Source organism: Coregonus lavaretus (assembly GCF_964263955.1).
Source record: "Coregonus lavaretus genome assembly, chromosome: 38".
Classification (NCBI taxonomy): domain Eukaryota; kingdom Metazoa; phylum Chordata; class Actinopteri; order Salmoniformes; family Salmonidae; genus Coregonus; species Coregonus lavaretus.
In genome coordinates this window covers 32,261,935-32,279,696 of record NC_140025.1, presented here as the reverse complement: position 1 = coordinate 32,279,696, position 17,762 = coordinate 32,261,935, and the positions used below count along the sequence as shown (strand labels likewise).

Genomic DNA, 17,762 nt, shown 5'->3' with positions numbered 1-17,762 from the left:
TACAAGTAATAATGAGTAGTTATTTATGATGGATGGTGGTTTGTAGATCAGTCAGTCGGCAGTCGCCTGCACTGTCGGCTGCAATGTCGAACAAACCCTGTATGTAAAAAGTATTCCAAAAAGGCCACTTTTTTTTCCCAAATGAAGGAAAGGGAGGAGTCTGGTCTTTCTTTTGCCCTTCCTCTTTCGGAAAATTTTACCAATCATCGTTTTTTCAACTGGCCAATCACCGCCATTTCACAAAGGAGGCGGGATCATTTCCAAGGATTCGTCCGCAGTGACCTCGGACACATCCTTCCTCCCCTTTAATTCGTAGTTTATTTTATTTGTGTATCTAAATTAGAAAATGGCGTTGCTAACACCTCTCCTCGCATTCCTCTATCACTTGCCGCAGGTGTACAAGTGGCTGCTAAAGCCATACTATGTCGCGTCTCTGTTCATGTCAATCGCGTTTCTCATGATCCGCAAGACGCCAGGTGTCTGCGAACATCTTTCGACAGAACGAGAGGATGGCAACCCCTGCGACTTTGACTGGGTCAGTATTGGATGGTGTAAAAAATGGGGATTGAGAAATGTTAGGAAGGATACACGTGATTAGGCCGGGACGAAGATTTTGGTTAGATTGCCAACGAGCTAGCTAGCTATCCAATGCTAAATGTGATGACAGAGTTGGGGGGTTTAGTTAGCTAGCTAGCTAGCTAGCTAGCTAGCTACATGAATGGCCATTGTGAAATTCGGTGGGAGCTGGCCTGGGTTCGATATTGAAGGATGCTATAGACTGTAACCCGAACAGAGATCGGAAGGTAACGGGCAGGTGATGAGACAGAACCGTGCAAAGGGTGGGTGTACTGGGGAGTTAGCAGGTGCGTTCCCCCTCTCATACAAGGCTACAAGGGCCTTGTTTTTTCTTGGGCTGAAAGTGCCACTGCCACCATGAGTGCATGCACCAAAACCACCCAAATAAGTACAGGATGACACTGGCAATACTGGAGTTAGTTGCAGGCCTGCCCCGACCCTGTAATATCTTGTTTCGCCTACTAGGTAGTACTGGAGGCAGAAGATGAAATGTTTATAGACTGAAATGCCTTGACCTGTATGTTTATCCTATTCTGTTCTCATGTTCCACAGAGAGAAGTGGAGATTCTTATGTTCCTCAGTGCGATCGTCATGATGAAAAACAGAAGAGCTAGTAAGTGTCAGCCCTGAACCAGAACCCTGTTATCATCAGAGATCTAGCAACCATACACATACTTTTATGACCCATTCTCATCTGTTACTTACTTACACAAAGACCGACAGAGGCCGACACACAGAGGCGCACACATAGACGTACAGTTTGATATACCAAATCCTTGACCAATACACCAGCTCACTACCACAACACTAATTCCCTCATGTAAATCCTTCATACAGAGCTAAAGTCAAAGGTTAATCATTAGCAGAGTTCTACCCACCTGTGTTTAGACATTAGAAAACGGACCATCCCCCCTCAGTTGGTCATCACTAGTTACCACAGCCACATAGTGTTTAGAGTTGATTAGTCACATGCACAGGGTCACAGATGTAATTGCCGGGTACAGCTGACTAGTGGTGGCTATTCAGCAGCCTGATGGTGTGGGGGTAGATGCTATTGACCAGTCGTCTGTTTTTGCCATGATGCTCCTGTACTGCCTACGTGATTGAAGCGGGGAGAACAGGCCGTGGCTGAGGTCATAAACCCCGCCTATTTCTACAATTGATATTCTTAAAATTGGATTTGAACCTTAACCACACTGCCAACCTTATGCCTATCCCTAACCTTAAATGAAGACCAAAAAGCAACAAAAAAATTGGGGATGAATGTTTATGATATAGCCAATTTTGAGGCTGCTCCATCTAGTGGAAACCCCTTCTGTTGGAGCTAGGGGTCTCCTTCAGCAGGCAGACATGTTTGTTTTACATGACATTCAACACATGGTTACCATTTCTGTAAAACAAGTACCCACACACATTGCTAGTGAAGTTTCACTTTTGTATCTACAAGGCTAACATTTCAGACCCTTAAACTTTGTCTGAGCAAATTGTTTTCTGTTTGTACTCATGTTATTGTTCTAGGTATTCAACCAATCTGCTATGGCAAATGTCTTGTCCACAAAGCCCTATTTGAATTAATAGTTCAGTGTTGTAAACGGACTGTTTTAATAGATCATTCATAGGAAGAAATGATAGGACTGTGTTGTCTGTTGACCTTGTGGTGTCATTGTGGTGTTTGTTATTGTAGCTCTGTTGGTCGTTGTCACTCCCTTCGTCTTTCATCTGCCTCCCTCCCTGCACCCCCCTCCTCCCTAAAGTGAATCCCGCACTTGTTAGGCCTCAACTACAAACTGTCCCTCTGTCTCAGGCTCAAATAGTTTCTACACGTTTCACTTTTTTCATAGTTCTTCATATCACTCCTTTACCCATGGTTTTACAAAACTGTTTGTTCCTGTCTTCTATTCACATCTGTTCTTTCTCAATGTTATTGTTCTTTGTCAATGTTATCATCCTTGTTTTTCCTCCTCCCCAGGTGCACTATTGTCTTCAACCTGCAAATTGTCCTTATTCTATGCAATACTTTCTCTTTTTAGATTCCCCCCCCATTGTTTACTTGATTTAACCCCTCTCCGTATCTCCTTGTCTCAGTAACGGTGGAACAGCATGTGGGGAACATCATTCTGTTCAGTAAGGTGGCCAACGTTATCCTCTTCTTCAGACTGGACATCCGCATGGGCCTGCTCTATCTCACCCTCTGCATTGGTCAGTGCACACACACTTGCACTACACAATGTGTGCGTACATACACACTTTGTTTATACATACACACACATACAGTACCAGTCAAAAGTTTGGACACACCTACTAATTCAAGGGTTTTTCTTTATTTTTACTATTTTCTACATTGTAGAATAATAGTGAAGACATCAAAACTATGAAATAACACATATGGAATCATGCAGTAACCAAAAACAAATAAAAATATATTGTATATTTTAGATTCTTCAAAGTAGCTACCCTTTGCCTTTGACAGCTTTGCACACTCTTGGCATTCTCTCAACCAGCTTCACCTGGAATGCTTTTCCAACAGTCTTGAAGGAGTTCCCACATATGCTGAGCACTTGTTGGCTGCTTTTCCTTCACTCTGCGGTCCAACTCATCCCAAACCATCTCAATTGGGTTGAGGTCGGGTGATTGTGGAGGCCAGGTCATCTGATGCAGCACTCCATCACTCTCCTTCTTGGTCAAATAGCTCTTACACAGCCTGGAGGTGTGTTGGGTCATTGTCCTGTTGAAAAACAAATGATAGTCCCACTAAGCGCAAGCCAGATGGGATGGCATGCCGCTGCAGAATGCTCTGGTAGCCATGCTGGTTAAGTGTGCCTTGAATTCTAAATAAATCACAGACAGTGTCACCATCACACCTCCTCCATGCTTCACGGTGGGAACCACACATGCGGAGATCATCCGTTCACCTACTCTGCGTCTCACAAAGACGGTTGGAACCAAAGATCCGAAATTTGGACTCATCAGACCAAAGGACAGATTTCCACCGGTCTAATGTCCATTGCTCGTGTTTCTTGGCCCAAGCAAGTCTCTTCTTCTTATTGGTGTCCTTTAGTAGTGGTTTCTTTGCAGCAATTTTACCATGAAGGCCTGATTCACACAGTCTCCTCTGAACAGTTGATGTTGAGATGTGTCTGTTACTTGAACTCTGAAGCATTTATTTGGGCTGCAATTTCTGAGGCTGGTAACCCTAATGAACTTATACTCTGCAGCAGTGGTAACTTTTCTGTGGCGGTCCTCATGAGAACCAGTTTCATCATAGCACTTTATGGTTTTTGCGACCACACTTGAAGAAACGTTCAAAGTTCTTGACATTTTCCGGATTGACTGACCATGTCTTAAAGTAATGATGGGACTGTCGTTTCTCTTTGCCTTTTTGAGCTGTTCTTGACATAAAATGGACTTGGTCTTTTACCAAATAGGACTATCTTCTGTATACCCCCTTACCTTGTCACAACACAACTTATTGGCTCAAATGCATTAAGAAGGAAAGAAATTCCACAAATTAACTTTTAACAAGGCACACCTGTTAATTGAAATGCATTCCAGGTGACTACCTCATGAAGCTGTCATCAAGGCAAAAGGGTGGCCATTTGAAGAATTTCAAATATAAAATATATTTTGATTTAACACTTTTCTACATGATTCCATGTGTTATTTCATAGTTTTGATGTCTTCACTATTATTCTACAATGTAGAAAATAGTAAAAATAAAGAAAAACCCTGGAATGAGTCGGTGTCAACATACATATACTTGGATACACACATAGACACACACGCTCCTCTACTGTTGTGATAATTAATTATACCGGTAAACGCCTGGTTAGATGACATGACCTATAACCTGATGACCCCTCCATTCTGCTCTCTGATTGGCTAAGTACCCTTCATGCTGCTCACTGATTGGCTGATTGTGTATTCCAGTGTTCCTGATGACCTGTAAGCCTCCTCTCTACATGGGCCCAGAGTACATCAAGTACTTCAGTGACAAGACCATAGAAGTGAGTACCATAGATTACCTCTTAAGGCTCTACTGTAACATACAATATTACCATTGCCGTAGTAAGGGTAATGGTGTGTTATAGTGTGAAAATAAAACGGATGAGTGTATCAAAAATCATACTTTCACAGGATCGCAGAAGGTGACACCAATTAGGTTGTTGTTGACATTTCAGTTGAAAGTATGTTTGTCAGGTGATTTCAAAACCGACCCACCCAGAGGATATTTTTATTGCTTGAAATGTGACGTTTAGTGAAATTGATGGCTGACTTGTGACCCGGTTGCAGGATGAGTTGGAGAGGGACAGCAGGGTGATGTGGATCATAGAGTTCTTCGCTAACTGGTCCCCAGAGTGTCAGTCCTTTGCCGCCGTCTACGCAGACCTCTCCCTCAAGTAAGACAACGACTAATCTTCACTATACACGACAAAAGCCTTCATTTTAATGCATTGCACCAGAAACCCTTAGCGTCAATATACATCCTCTCCTGGATTGTCTCAAAACAGACCATCTCATATTGCCCTATTTGTATCACCTGTCAGTTTGTGGTGCGACTAAAGTGGTAATGCTATTGCTGTGAGTTTCTTGGGAAATTTATGTTTTCTCTCTCATGGTTACAGGTATAACTGTGCTGGGCTCAAGTTTGGGAAGGTGGACATCGGACGGTATGGAGATGTGTCAAAGAAGTAGGCCCCTTTCCTCCTTTCTCTCTCTCTGCAGATAGATTCTATTTAAGTGAAGTAGATTTCTGATTGGATGTCTGTGATTTGAAACATTTAATTGCTTCCCGTCCTCCATCCATCTTCTCAAAGGTACAAGGTGAGTACCTCTCCCCTCTCCAAGCAGCTGCCCTCGCTGGTGCTGTTCCAGGGGGGCAAGGAGGTGATGAGACGCCCCCAGGTGGACAAGAAGTGTAGGGCCGTGTCCTGGAGCTTCACTGAGGTGAGAGGAGTGGCTTCAGAGCAGAACATAGACACACAGACATGCACACACACACACACACCAGGGTTTCCGTTAGCTGATAATAGCTGGCTTTTAGCCACACAAAAAAAATTAAAAAAATAACTTGAATAGAAAAGCAGATGAATAACATTGGCACCAGCCAATTGTCTGGGGGAAGGAAACATCCCTTTGCGAAATAATGCTTTTTAGCCTACTCATTGATGGAAATCTATTTGACTGGTCATACTTATCGGTCTATAGGTTAATTTGATAATTTAGTGTACAGTATATTCGTTATGTATTTTATCACCTGCGTATAGGATACAGAGCCTTTGAGCGGAAAATCTGTCAGACTGCACAAGAGCTCAGCAGCGTCTCAAACAGCAAATGAAAACAGAGGCAACATTTACATTACATTTAAGTCATTTAGCAGACGCTCTTATCCAGAGCGACTTACAGGAGCAATTAGCAACGGAAGGCAGGCTTCATCAGCGCGTCACACCACTGCATTGCGCTGGAGGCAGTATGCATTTTGCAAACATACTTAATTGTTCGAAACCTGAACGCTTTAAAACATATTGAGGCATGTATTGCCTTGCTTCAAAGTAGCCTAGCCAAAATCAGACCATATCTGTGGAGGTAATTATTTTATATAAACGTTCTTTCATTGACCAGTAGCCAAAGGCGAAATCCTAGTCATATTAGCAACCCAATGCTAGTTGTTGCATATTAGATCTCCCCTCTTTCTACATTTCTAACCGATATTTTCGTCTCCGTCACATGAAACAGCTAACGTGCGGTGGCCTTTTGACAACAGTGTTTTCCTGCTAATTGCATTATGGAACGAAGACGTGTGTGTAGACCACTGCCTTGTGTGCATTGCTGCGCTTATAATGTGAAGAAATAATAGTTTATTATCATTTAAGCTAAACGTTCTGATCTGTTGCATCAGCCTCATCGCTTTAACTTTTTTTTTTATGAAGCCTAGGCCTACTGGTTGTATGAATTTGGGATCTACCTTCCCACAACTGTCCCAGAGTCTGTTTGGATTAGGCTATTTCCCAGAGTCTGTTTGGATTAGGCTATTTCCCAGAGTCTGTTTGGATTAGGCTATTTTCCAGAGTCTGTTTGGAATAGGCTATTTCCCAGAGTCTGTTTGGAATAGGCTATTTCCCAGAGTCTGTTTGGAATAGGCTATTTCCCAGAGTCTGTTTGGATTAGGCTATTTCCCAGAGTCTGTTTGGATTAGGCTATTTCCCAGAGTCTGTTTGGAATAGGCTATTTCCCAGAGTCTGTTTGGAATAGGCTATTTCTTTCTCGACAAACTGACTAATAGAATAGGTCAACTTTTCTACAATGGGGTGCAGTAGATTGACATAGGCTAGTGATTTTGCTGTTCGTTACTCGTCTTGTTGGCTGAGGAAAATTTAAATGTGGACAGTTATTCTAAAATCCTCAAAGTGCACATCAGAATTCTGTAAAAAAGGACCACACATTGTAGCATCCTCGACTTGCATGTTCTGTTAATATGAATTACCATAATCTAAATGTGATTTGTCATTCTGAGCACAGTGTGTGAACGCCCTAATCCGGTTATGCACCCAATCCATATACAGTCGTGGTCAAAAGTGTTGAATGACACAAGTATTGGTCTTCACAAAGTTCGCTGCTTCAGTGTTATGAGATATTTTTGTCAGATGTTACTATGGTATACTGAAGTATAATTACAAGCATTCCATAAGTGTCAAATGCTTTTATTGACAATTACATTAAGTTTATGCAGAGTCAATATTTGCAGTGTTGACCCTTCTTTTTCAAGACCTCTGCAATCCGCCCTGGCATGCTGTCAATTAACTTCTGGGCCACATCCTGACTAATGGCAGCCCATTCTTGCATAATCAATGCTTGGAATTTGTCAGAATTTGTGGGTTTTTGTTTGTCTACCCGCCTCTTGAGGATCGACCACAAGTTCTCAATGGGATTAAGGTCTGGGGAGTTTCCTGGCCATGGACCCAAAATGTCGATGTTTTGTTCCCCGAGCCACTTAGTTATCACTTTTGCCTTATGGCAAGGTGCTCCATCATGCTGGAAAAGGCATTGGTTGTCACCAAACTGTTCATGGATGGTTGGGAGAAGTTGCTCTCAGAGGATGTGTTGGTACCATTCTTTATTCATGGCTGTGTTATTAGGCAAAATTGTGAGTGAGCCCTCTCCCTTGGCTGAGAAGCAACCCCACACATGAATGGTCTCAGGATGCTTTACTGTTGGCATGACACAGGACTGATGGTAGCGCTCACCTTGTCTTCTCCGGATAAGGTGTTTTACGGATGCCCCAAACAATCGGAAAGGGGATTCGTCAGAGAAAATGACTTTACCCCAGTCCTCAGCAGTCCAATCCCTGTACCTTTTGCAGAATATCAGTCTGTCCCTGATGGCTTCTTTGCTGCCCTTCTTGACACCAGGCCATCCTCCAAAAGTCTTCGCCTCACTGTGCGTGCAGATGCACTCACACCTGCCTGCTGCCATTCCTGAGCATGTTCTGCACTAGTGGTGCCCCGATCCCGCAGCTGAATCAACTTTAGGAGACGGTCCTGGCACTTGCTGGACTTTCTTGGGCGCCCTGACGCCTTCTTCACAACAATTGAACCTCTCTCCTTGAAGTTCTTGATGATCTGAAAAATGGTTGATTTAGGTGCAATCTTACTAGCAGCAATATCCTTGCCTGTGAAGCCCTTTTTGTGCAAAGCAATGATGACGGCACGTGTTTCCTTGCAGGTAACCATGGTTAACAGAGGAAGAACAATGATCTCAAGCACCACCCTCCTTTTAAAGCTTCCAGTCTGTTATTCTAACTCAATCAGCATGACAGAGTGATCTCCAGCCTTGTCCTCATCAACACTCTCACCTGTGTTAACGAGAGAATCACTGACATGATGGCAGCTGGTCCTTTTGTGGCAGGGCTGAAATGCAGTGGAAATGTTTTTTGGGGATTAAGTTCATTTTCATGGCAAAGAGGGACGTTGCAATTAATTGCAATTCATCTGATCACTCTTCATGACATTCTGGAGTATATGCAAATTGCCATCATCAAAACTGAGGCAGCAGACTTTGTGAAAATTAGTATTTGTGTCATTCTCAAAACTTTTGACCACGACTGTACGTCCGGTCAATTTCTCAAATGTCCGGTAAATTAAAATGCTGCCAGTCAAATGTCCTGAAACCCTGACACACACGCATACAAACAGACATGCACACACACACACACACACACTCTTTCTCGCTCTCTTTCTCTCACACACTCAATCTCCCGCTCAACAGGAGAACATCATCCGGGAGTTCAACCTGAACGAGCTCTACCAGAAGTCCAAGAAACTCAACAAGTCCAAGGGAGACCGGAGCGACAAGATCAACGAATCACAGTTCCCGCCCGTGCTCGAAGAGGAGGAGCCAGAGGTCGACGCCCAGGAGGAGGAGACTGAGACCAAGAAGGACAAATAGAATTGTCATGGGTAGTGGCCTCAGAAGAACGCTGTGACATCACAATGGGACTAGGTGGCGTTATGCTGATGCTGATGCTGATGCTGATGCTGATGCTGGAGGGGTGTGATGTTCTATCGAGGGAACAAACACATGATTGTTATGAATCCTTTTTGTTTTGCTGTATACTGTATGCAACAAGATTTGAGTTGCAAAATAATTTAATTATTGTTATGATTAATTCAATATTAACTAACTTAAATCTAAACTGTACAGTTAGATTTGTATGTCTCTCCATCGTACTTATGACAGTTTCATAAATCTTTCCACCAGTTCCCTGGAGAACCTCTATGCTCATCAGCGGGCGCGTCCCAAATGTCATTATATTACCTAATATAGTGCAATACTACAAAAGTAGTGCACTATATAGGGAAAAGGGTGTAATTTATGACTTAACTTTTAAGTGCATTTGATTTAGGCTTCATCTTGGAACACTACAATGATACACTCCGTTCATAGTGTTTCACTTGATTTAGAATAGAGTGAATGTTATACTCTCAGTCCGGTCCATGCTTGGTGAGCCAAATTGCATGCACCTATTTAACTGAAGTTACATTGGCTTTGTCCGAAATGGCAACCGATTCCTTATATAGTGAGTGCACTAGTCAAAAGTAGTGAGATATGGTGCCATTTCAAATTAAATTTGATATGCCACATGCGCTGAATACAACAGGTGTAGACCTTACAGTGAAATGCTTACTTACAAGCCCTTAACACTTATTTTTCTTAAAACTGCATTGTTGGTTAAGTAAAAAATTACAAATAATTAAAGAGCAGCAGTAAAATAACAGTAGGGAGGCTATATACAGGGGGTACCGGTACAGAGTCAATGTGTGGGGGCACAGGTTAGTTATTTCATATTTCCTAATATGGGGAGACTGAGCTGACAATGTTTCATATTGGACCAATGCCAGGCATTGGCTCGAAATGTCTCCTTTATTAGCCAATTGCTGTCAAAGGCTCTTCACTGCATGTCTACTCTATTGGTTAAGACATGGTCAAACACTTCAAGCCATCTACCTACCTCCAATTGGGTCCATGATGATAAGATCGGTGTTGTGTCTATGAACCACGGCCTCTGTCCTAAAAGGCTGTCTTTGAGAGGGAATTTCAAAATATATATTAGCTAGTTTTTTTTCTTCCATAAGTGGTTGTCTGTGAGTTCTGTTATTGTCACCTAATCATAGTTTTCAGTTAAAGATGACGCTGAAGGGAAAGATGAGGATGGAGAGAACAGAGCGTTTTGCTATTAACGCCAATTCCATTTTAGAACTAGACCAGTGTTATTTTGTTGTCCACAAAATAGCCATATCAGCGATGGAGTTGTGGAAGGTTGAGGTAGGTAGTGCTAGTCTCTATCCCTCACTCTTCTACCTGACAGAATAGGTAGAATTACTTTTTTACTTTAAAAAGCTCCCATTTCAGGGCTGGCTTCTGTCTAAACACTCACGTCTTAATTATTATTTTTAACTCAGTTGTCATTTTGTAATTGTTGACAAAACACATTTTTACACCAGTGCAAAGAAAAGTGTAAATTGAGGTGAAGTAGCACTTCTTCTAGGCGATGTAACATAACATACATTTTACTACCCGTTTGACATTCCCTTGGTTACTGTATAATCCTGCTGTCTGTCTCAACGTTCTGTTCAGATTGTGTATTTGCTCCTGCGAATGCGTGAATGGGTGAGCCTACCTGCTGCTTGAGATGAAACCGTGAGGCGTGTCCGACGTGATGTTTTTTTTTATGCAATAAAAATGTGTACATGAATAAATTGAGTCTGCCAATGTTCCCGAACGCGGGAACATTGCCTTTACATTTCAAGTCGCGCTACAGTACTATAATCACAGATAAATTGGGATTTAAGCGTCTCAGTAACATGTACGTTTTGGCGCCACCTGGTGGCAATGTGGCATAATTCACAACCTACATTTTGTTACCACCTTCTGGTACATTGTGATAGGGACGGCATTTAAGAGTTGTGGAGGGAGGCGAGACATGAAGCCAAGCTTTCAGCCCCATCAGTAGGGGTTTGCTCCCTACAAATTAACCTGAGAACTAATTACAGGCACCACTGGCTGATGTAAACCCCATAATCATTCTCTGTATCCTGTGTGGAAGAAATTCTGTTAAAGGTGCATGAAAATATACTGTAACTGGATCATCTTAATGTACCTATTTAAGTAACCTTAATTTATCTTTTCATAGCCAAAGTGGAATCCTTTGGTCCAGCTCAAAGTTCTACTCTGAATGTGTAGTAAGTAGCCTGTGTTCGGTGCTTTCTCCTCATGTGTTGCCAGACATCAGCAACCTCAACTACAAGCAGAACAAAGCACGCTGCCTTTGGTTTTAAAGACTTTATTACCAATGCTCAAACACACGCACATACACGCCCACACACACAGAGCTCTATACAGTACATATCTTTTTTTTTTCTTCCAATTTCAAACACCCAAGTCCCAGGCCCGTACTTGTCTAAACATCATCTGCAAAAGGCATTGGCTGTTCCTGATTGCAATCAAACATCTTTGCCTTCTCATTGGGCAACGTGCTCTTTTAGTCCTAGCCCATTTCTGACTGGTCAAACAAACTGTAAGTCTAAAGCAATGCCCTGTAAATTGTCCTAAAATCTTGCAAAGAAAAGTATAAATTAAATATAAAAAGGGTGTTACTTTCAGCTGCTCATCTCATTGGTTTAACCATTAACAAATAAAAGAGTAGGCTGATATGAATCACTTGCCCTCTCTGGATTGGTCGCGCCAAAGCATGTGATTCTCGCTACTTTCCCAATAGGTCAGCTAGTGGAAGGCAACCAGAGATGTCAGTATCTGGACCAATAAAACAAATATTTGGTTGTGTGTGTTATGGCACCCTATTCCTTATAGGCCCTGGTCAAAAGTAGTGCACTACATAGTGAATAGGGTGCCATTTCAGACACAACCATTACAAAGCTCAGAAGTAAACAAAGTACAACAGAGTATTTCTGAAATATGCCCCACGAGAAATCGAGTGGTTACTGTGTATCAAAGGACTTAAAAATGCTACATTGCCTTCTTTTATCAAATACATTGGTTCCCATTGGCTGAACCATAATTGTCCAGCTCCTCTCTTTGGCTGAAGACTCAAAACACAGCCTCTGATTGGCTGGTGCAGCCATCAATCTAAATGAGCCGCGTTCAAGTGCTAGTCGGAACTAGGAAACTGACATTTTCGACTTGCTAACTGGTTGAACGCGGCACGTGTTAAACTAAAAGCAGTTAGCAAGTCAAACATTTCCAAGTTCCGACTAGCACGTGAACGCGGCAACAGTTTTTTCCTGTTCAGTTACAATTTTTAAATTAACTCAAACCAGAAAAACCCTATCAGCCCATTAAAAAAAATCTTGATCTTATCAACAGCTATATATAAATTCATATAAAATAACATTTTGAAATTAAATAAGTAAAATTAAAAAAACACTTCTCTCCTTGATTTTCAAGGCCATTGCTCCAAGGTTTGTTTAGAAAAGGCTGCTCCATCCTTAAAGTACAGACCTGACGATTTCGTCACTGGTCAGGTATTTTTATTTTTTTACCATTCCATTGGTCCTTAAGTGAAATCCCTCCCAGGGCACAGGGCCAGGCAAAACGAAATTCACCAATGACGCTACCCGTCTACTACAGTTTAGCATCTCCATTTCTGATTGGTCGTGAGAGAATGGCAGCGAGGTCACTAGCCAATCACAGTGGTCGATAGTGGCCGGAGCATGCCGCGGTCACCTTTAAATGCCACTGATTGGAGGAAATCACCATAAATTCCAAACCATATAATTCTGTACAGAGAATGAATCATTACACATTTATGAATGAATTAATAAATGAACCAATTTTTTTTAAATATGGGCTGTGTTTACACAGGCAGCCCAATTCAGATTTATTTTGCCCAATCAGATCAGATCATTTTACATCAGCTCTTTTCAGAGCTGATCTGATTGGTCAAAAAAAATCAGAATTGGGCTGCCTGTGTAAAGGCAGCCATGTTGATCTTCCTTGTTTTATCCAATAAAAGGCAAACCCAGTCATAACTGTCAGTCGACCATTCCCAGAGTTCATTCCGCCCAGAAATTGGTGGATTGTCAAAGTGTCCCGCCTCTTCAGGGATATGATAGGCTCCCTGGGCCCATACGCCCACCATGTCATAATGGTGCATTGTGTTCTTGAATGTGATTGGTTAAACAACTTCCTCCCGATTAGTTCTGTAGTTCCTTAACTGGAGGTCTTTGAACGAGAGGGGAAGTCCGGAGTCCATCACGTTTGGAAGAGGAGCAAAAAAAGTCAGTTTTATCACCCAACTTTTAAAACGTCTGTTTATTAAAAGCTTTCCTCTCTCCTGAAGGGTCTTAGAGGCAGAAATATCATCAGTTCATCTCTGACCCCTCCTTCACCTCCTACCCCTGATGCCATTAGTCGGAGTCGCCGCCCGTCAAACTCAGACTGAAATCTCATAGGTGGTCCCGCCGACGCCCGTCACCTTCTTCACCCCGCCCCCCGGCTTGTGGGCAGGGCTCTGGGTGTTTCCAGGGCTGGGATAAGCCTGTCCGGGGCGAGTGGACATGCTGATTGGGTGAGAGGGGGAGGAAGGGGTGGAGCCTGAGGAGGAAAGGGAGGACCTGGGCTGACCGTTCGTCCGGCTGAACAACTTCATCTGAATCTCGTCCCTGGATAGAGGAAGAGAAAAGAAGAGGAAGATTAGTTAAGAGGTTGGAGAGGAAGAGCGCACACTCATAGGGTGTATCCCAAATGGCACCCTATCCCCAATATAGTGTACTACCTTTCACCAGGGCCCAAAGGGCTATAGGGAATAGGGTGCCATTTTGGAAGCATTCATAATCAAGCGATAGGATATATCCATATCATGCAGGGGTGACCAAGGGCTGGTACATACAGATATCTTCCACTGTAATCCTATAGTCAAACAGAGGGACGTCATGCTGGACAATGGTAACACACAGAGGGCAACAGGATAAAACACATCCACAACTACAGCAATAACACAACCATGATCTATGCAGGACTAAATGCATTTTGAGATAAAATAAAACATTTATCAAATCAAAAACTTTATAGGAAGATTAAAGTCCACAAGTTGCTTTGTCATGACCATAATACATGCTAAAAACAAGGAATTCCTGCATCCCAAATGGCAATCTATTCCCTAAATAGTTTACGCATTTTGACCAGAAACCTATGGGCCCTGGTCAACAGCAGTACACTATATAGGGAACAGCGTACCATTACATAATGTATTGTGATACAGTAACACGTCTAGTAATAACACCATTACATAGTAAAGGGAACAGGGACAGGTGATGGAGACCGTTCGGGACAGAGAAAAACTAAATGGAACAACTACAGACAAATTGTATGTACCAAATGGCACCCTATTCCCTAGAGAGTGCACTACTTTTGACCAGAGCCGTGGTAAAGTAGTGCACTTTATAGGGAATAGGGTGCCATTTGGAACCGAACACACAACAGAAGCAGGGATGAGGAGAAGCACCGACTCTACAGACGAGTGGAAAATAGAGAACGGAAAAAAAGAGAGGAAAAGGAACTCACAGGAGCCTGGGAGGAGGAGGAAGAGAAGGAGGAGGAGAAGGAGGAGAAGAAGGAGGCAGCGGGCTGCAGTCAGTCAGTAAAGAGCAGAGCCGTTACTCACTTAGGTGCCTGGATCCCCCCTCCCCCTCCCGCCCCTCCCCCTCCGACCGAGGCCGATGCCTTGCGCACCATCCGGTACTGCATCTCCGCTGCCGCCGCCGAAGAGTACGACAGAGACTTCCCCAGCGGCGGGGGGTGGGGGGAGCGCGGGGGGTGCGTGGAGGGGGCCAGGGGGGTGTCCGTGGACCGGGTGCGGTAGGGGTAATGGTGGTGGGCGGCCGAGTCGGACAGGAGCGGGGGCCGGGAGAAGCGGGGGTGTCTGGAGCTGTGGCTGCTGTGGTGGTGGTGGTGGTGATGGTGGTGGTGTGGGTGGGGGGGCTGGGGGGCCGCGGAGGAGGGAGGGGGCTGAGAGTGGTGGTGCGATTCCTGGAGGAGTCGCTCCCTCTCGGGGAGAGGCGGGGGGGAGGAGGAGGAGGCGCGGAGATAGTGGGCACGGTGCGGGGAGGAGAGGAGGGCTACCGAGGAGGCGGAGGGCTGGTGGAGCTCTGCGTCTCTCTGCTGGCTGAGCTGGGCCGACAGGTAGGGGGAGGAGTACCCCAGGACAGGGCCCGGGCCGGGCGGGATGGGGGTAGGGTGGCGCCCGGGCGACATGTCGGGGGCGGCCGACTCAAAGTCGGGGCTCTCGGAGGGCGTGAGCAGGCTGTCGTACGATAGGCTGCCGTTGCGCGGCGGAGGCGTCTGATTGGCCAGGCTCTTGTAGCTCGTGGAGGTCGTCGCCTCGGAGACGTGGGCCGCGTTGTGGGCAGGGCCAGAACGCACGCTGGAAGAACGGGAAGCCCCTCCCCCTCCGCCGGTAGATAGAACCGTTGGGTCTGAGAAGGAGGGGTAGGAACGTCCCCCTAGGGAGTAACCGGGGATACCGCCACCCCCTGACCCTGGTGCCCCCCCTACTGACCCCCCTCCTCCAGGTCTGTCTCCACCTCCTCCCAATCCTCCTCTCTCCCCTGGGGCCTCTCTCCCATCCAGACTGGGTTCAGAGCGGAAGCCAGGCTGCTGGCTGGACTGGAGCAGAGAGGACGACTCCTTCAGACTGTCCCCTCGACTCATCTGGTGGGGAGAGAGAGAGAGAGAGAGAGAGAGAGACAGAGGGACAGAGGGAGAGAGAGAGAGAGACAGAGAGACAGAGACAGAGGGAGAGAGACAGAGAGAGAGACAGAGACAGAGACAGAGAGAGAGGGAGAGAGAGAGAGAGAGAGAGAGAGAAAGAGGTGGAGGGAGAGAAGAGAGGAGGGAGAGATGAAGAGAAAGAAGAGAGCAAGAGGGAGGAGGGAGAGAGGAGAGGAGGGAGAGATGAAGAGAAAGAAGAGAGCAAGAGGGAGGAGGGAGAGAGGAGAGGAGGGAGAGATGAAGAGAAAGAAGAGAGCAAGAGGGAGGAGGGAGAGAAAGAAAGAGGGAGAGAAGATAAAGTCGTGTTAACTCTATCCTTGTCACTGAATCCCACACTGGAAAGTGGAATGAGAATTGGATGTCCAACTCTACAGACACAGCACTAGGCCACTACCAATAACACCACAGTGGGAAGAACAAGGCGAGACATCGGGAAAGGGAACTACTCTTTCAGACCAGATGCATGGGCTTCACTATTCACTACACACAAGGGGTCTGTGCGGGGAAGAATATATAGCCCTAGAACTTTTAGAATGCCCACATGGCTTCTGTTACATGATGTTATCTTTACAACACATAGGTCAGAAGAGTCCCACACCTTCAATAAAAACATTGAAACACACACACACTGTATATATAGCCAGATGGCTGTGGGATAGAGAAGAGGGGGGCAACATGTGTGCCCAGTGAAACAATAAGCTTGTGTCTCAAATGGCACCCTAGTCTGCATTTAGTGCACTAATTTTGATGAGGGCCCACGGGGCTCTGTATAGGGAATAGGGTGCCATTTGGGACACAGCATAAGAGTTAATGAAATGGATGTTGTTGTGGCCCGGCTAACAGATAACACAATTAGAGTTAATAGAGAAAAAAAAAAACGATCTTCTTCCCCTGCTCCTGATAGAGCTCTTCTAACACATGGCTTGCATCCCAAATGGCACCCTATTCCCTATATAGTGCACTACTTTTGACCAGAGCCTTATGGGGACCTGGTCAAAAGTATTGCACTTTATAAGGCAGGGATCTTCAACTTTGATAGGGGTGGGGGCCACAAAAGAATCTGAACTCATCACGACAACTCGCAACATTCTAGTAGCCCCCCTCTTGACAGCAGAGAGAACATTTTAATGTTTTAAAGTGAATTTTGTGCACTTCTACACATTTTGCCATGGGGCAGAGAGAAGTTTTTGCTATTTTATAACTAATTTCATGCAATTCTACTCATTTTGCCAAGGGGGGGGGGGGGGTTTGCAGTTTTTTTTATATGATATCCGGCCGGTAATTCGACCATGATAACATGTTGAGATAGCTGGCTGCTAAACTAACTTAGCAATCTAAAACATGTTTTGCTGACATGGGCTAATTGACTGACTATCAGTGACTGACGTAACAAGAGAAAAACTGCTGATGCACAACCACATTTTGAAATGACACATTCTACTATTCTAACTCGCAACAGTAAGTTGAGACCCCAACTGAGTTCCCCAAAAAATAAATACAAATATTGATTTGATTGATCCCTTCAAAAGGCCTGCGGGCTGCCAGTTGCCCATCCCTGTTATAGGGGATAGGGTCCCATTTGGGACGCTCCCATGGTTTCTGTTGTATTGAGCCCAAAGGAGGCTCCTGCCTGTTCGACTGTGCACCTTGATGCCCTCTTGTGGAGAAAACGTCAAACAGCAGCTGGGCCATTGACAGTCCACTGTGTGATTCCAGAATTGATTTAAGGGAATTATAATCAGATTGTGTGATATAGGAAACATACCACACATGTAAAATAGGTCAAATACAAATGAACTAATATGTGAATTAACTACCAAAAAATCTTTCTACAACAAGAAATAGCTAGGGGAGAATATTTTCTACAACGGTGTGGGGAAAGCTATAGGCTAAAAGATGACACA

At 44.4% G+C, this 17,762-nt stretch overlaps 2 protein-coding genes across 2 annotated transcripts; one reads left to right on the top strand and one right to left on the bottom strand.

Moving 5' to 3' along the window:
* Positions 1 to 239: 239 nt before the first annotated feature.
* LOC311112458 (thioredoxin-related transmembrane protein 2-B) lies at positions 240 to 10,879 on the top strand. Its single transcript, XM_084155599.1, has 8 exons — positions 240 to 535; positions 1,129 to 1,189; positions 2,662 to 2,775; positions 4,504 to 4,580; positions 4,867 to 4,973; positions 5,199 to 5,264; positions 5,391 to 5,520; positions 8,839 to 10,879. Exons 1-8 carry the CDS (start codon positions 347 to 349, stop codon positions 9,016 to 9,018), a joined length of 924 nt encoding a protein of 307 aa, XP_084011725.1. The 5' UTR covers positions 240 to 346; the 3' UTR covers positions 9,019 to 10,879.
* Positions 10,880 to 11,404: 525 nt separating this feature from the next.
* On the bottom strand, positions 11,405 to 15,856 carry LOC311112457 (palmitoyltransferase ZDHHC5-A-like). Its single transcript, XM_084155598.1, has 2 exons — positions 14,753 to 15,856; positions 11,405 to 13,751 (listed from the first exon to the last, which is right to left on the bottom strand). Exons 1-2 carry the CDS (start codon positions 15,796 to 15,798, stop codon positions 13,523 to 13,525), a joined length of 1,275 nt encoding a protein of 424 aa, XP_084011724.1. The 5' UTR covers positions 15,799 to 15,856; the 3' UTR covers positions 11,405 to 13,522.
* Positions 15,857 to 17,762: the final 1,906 nt, after the last annotated feature.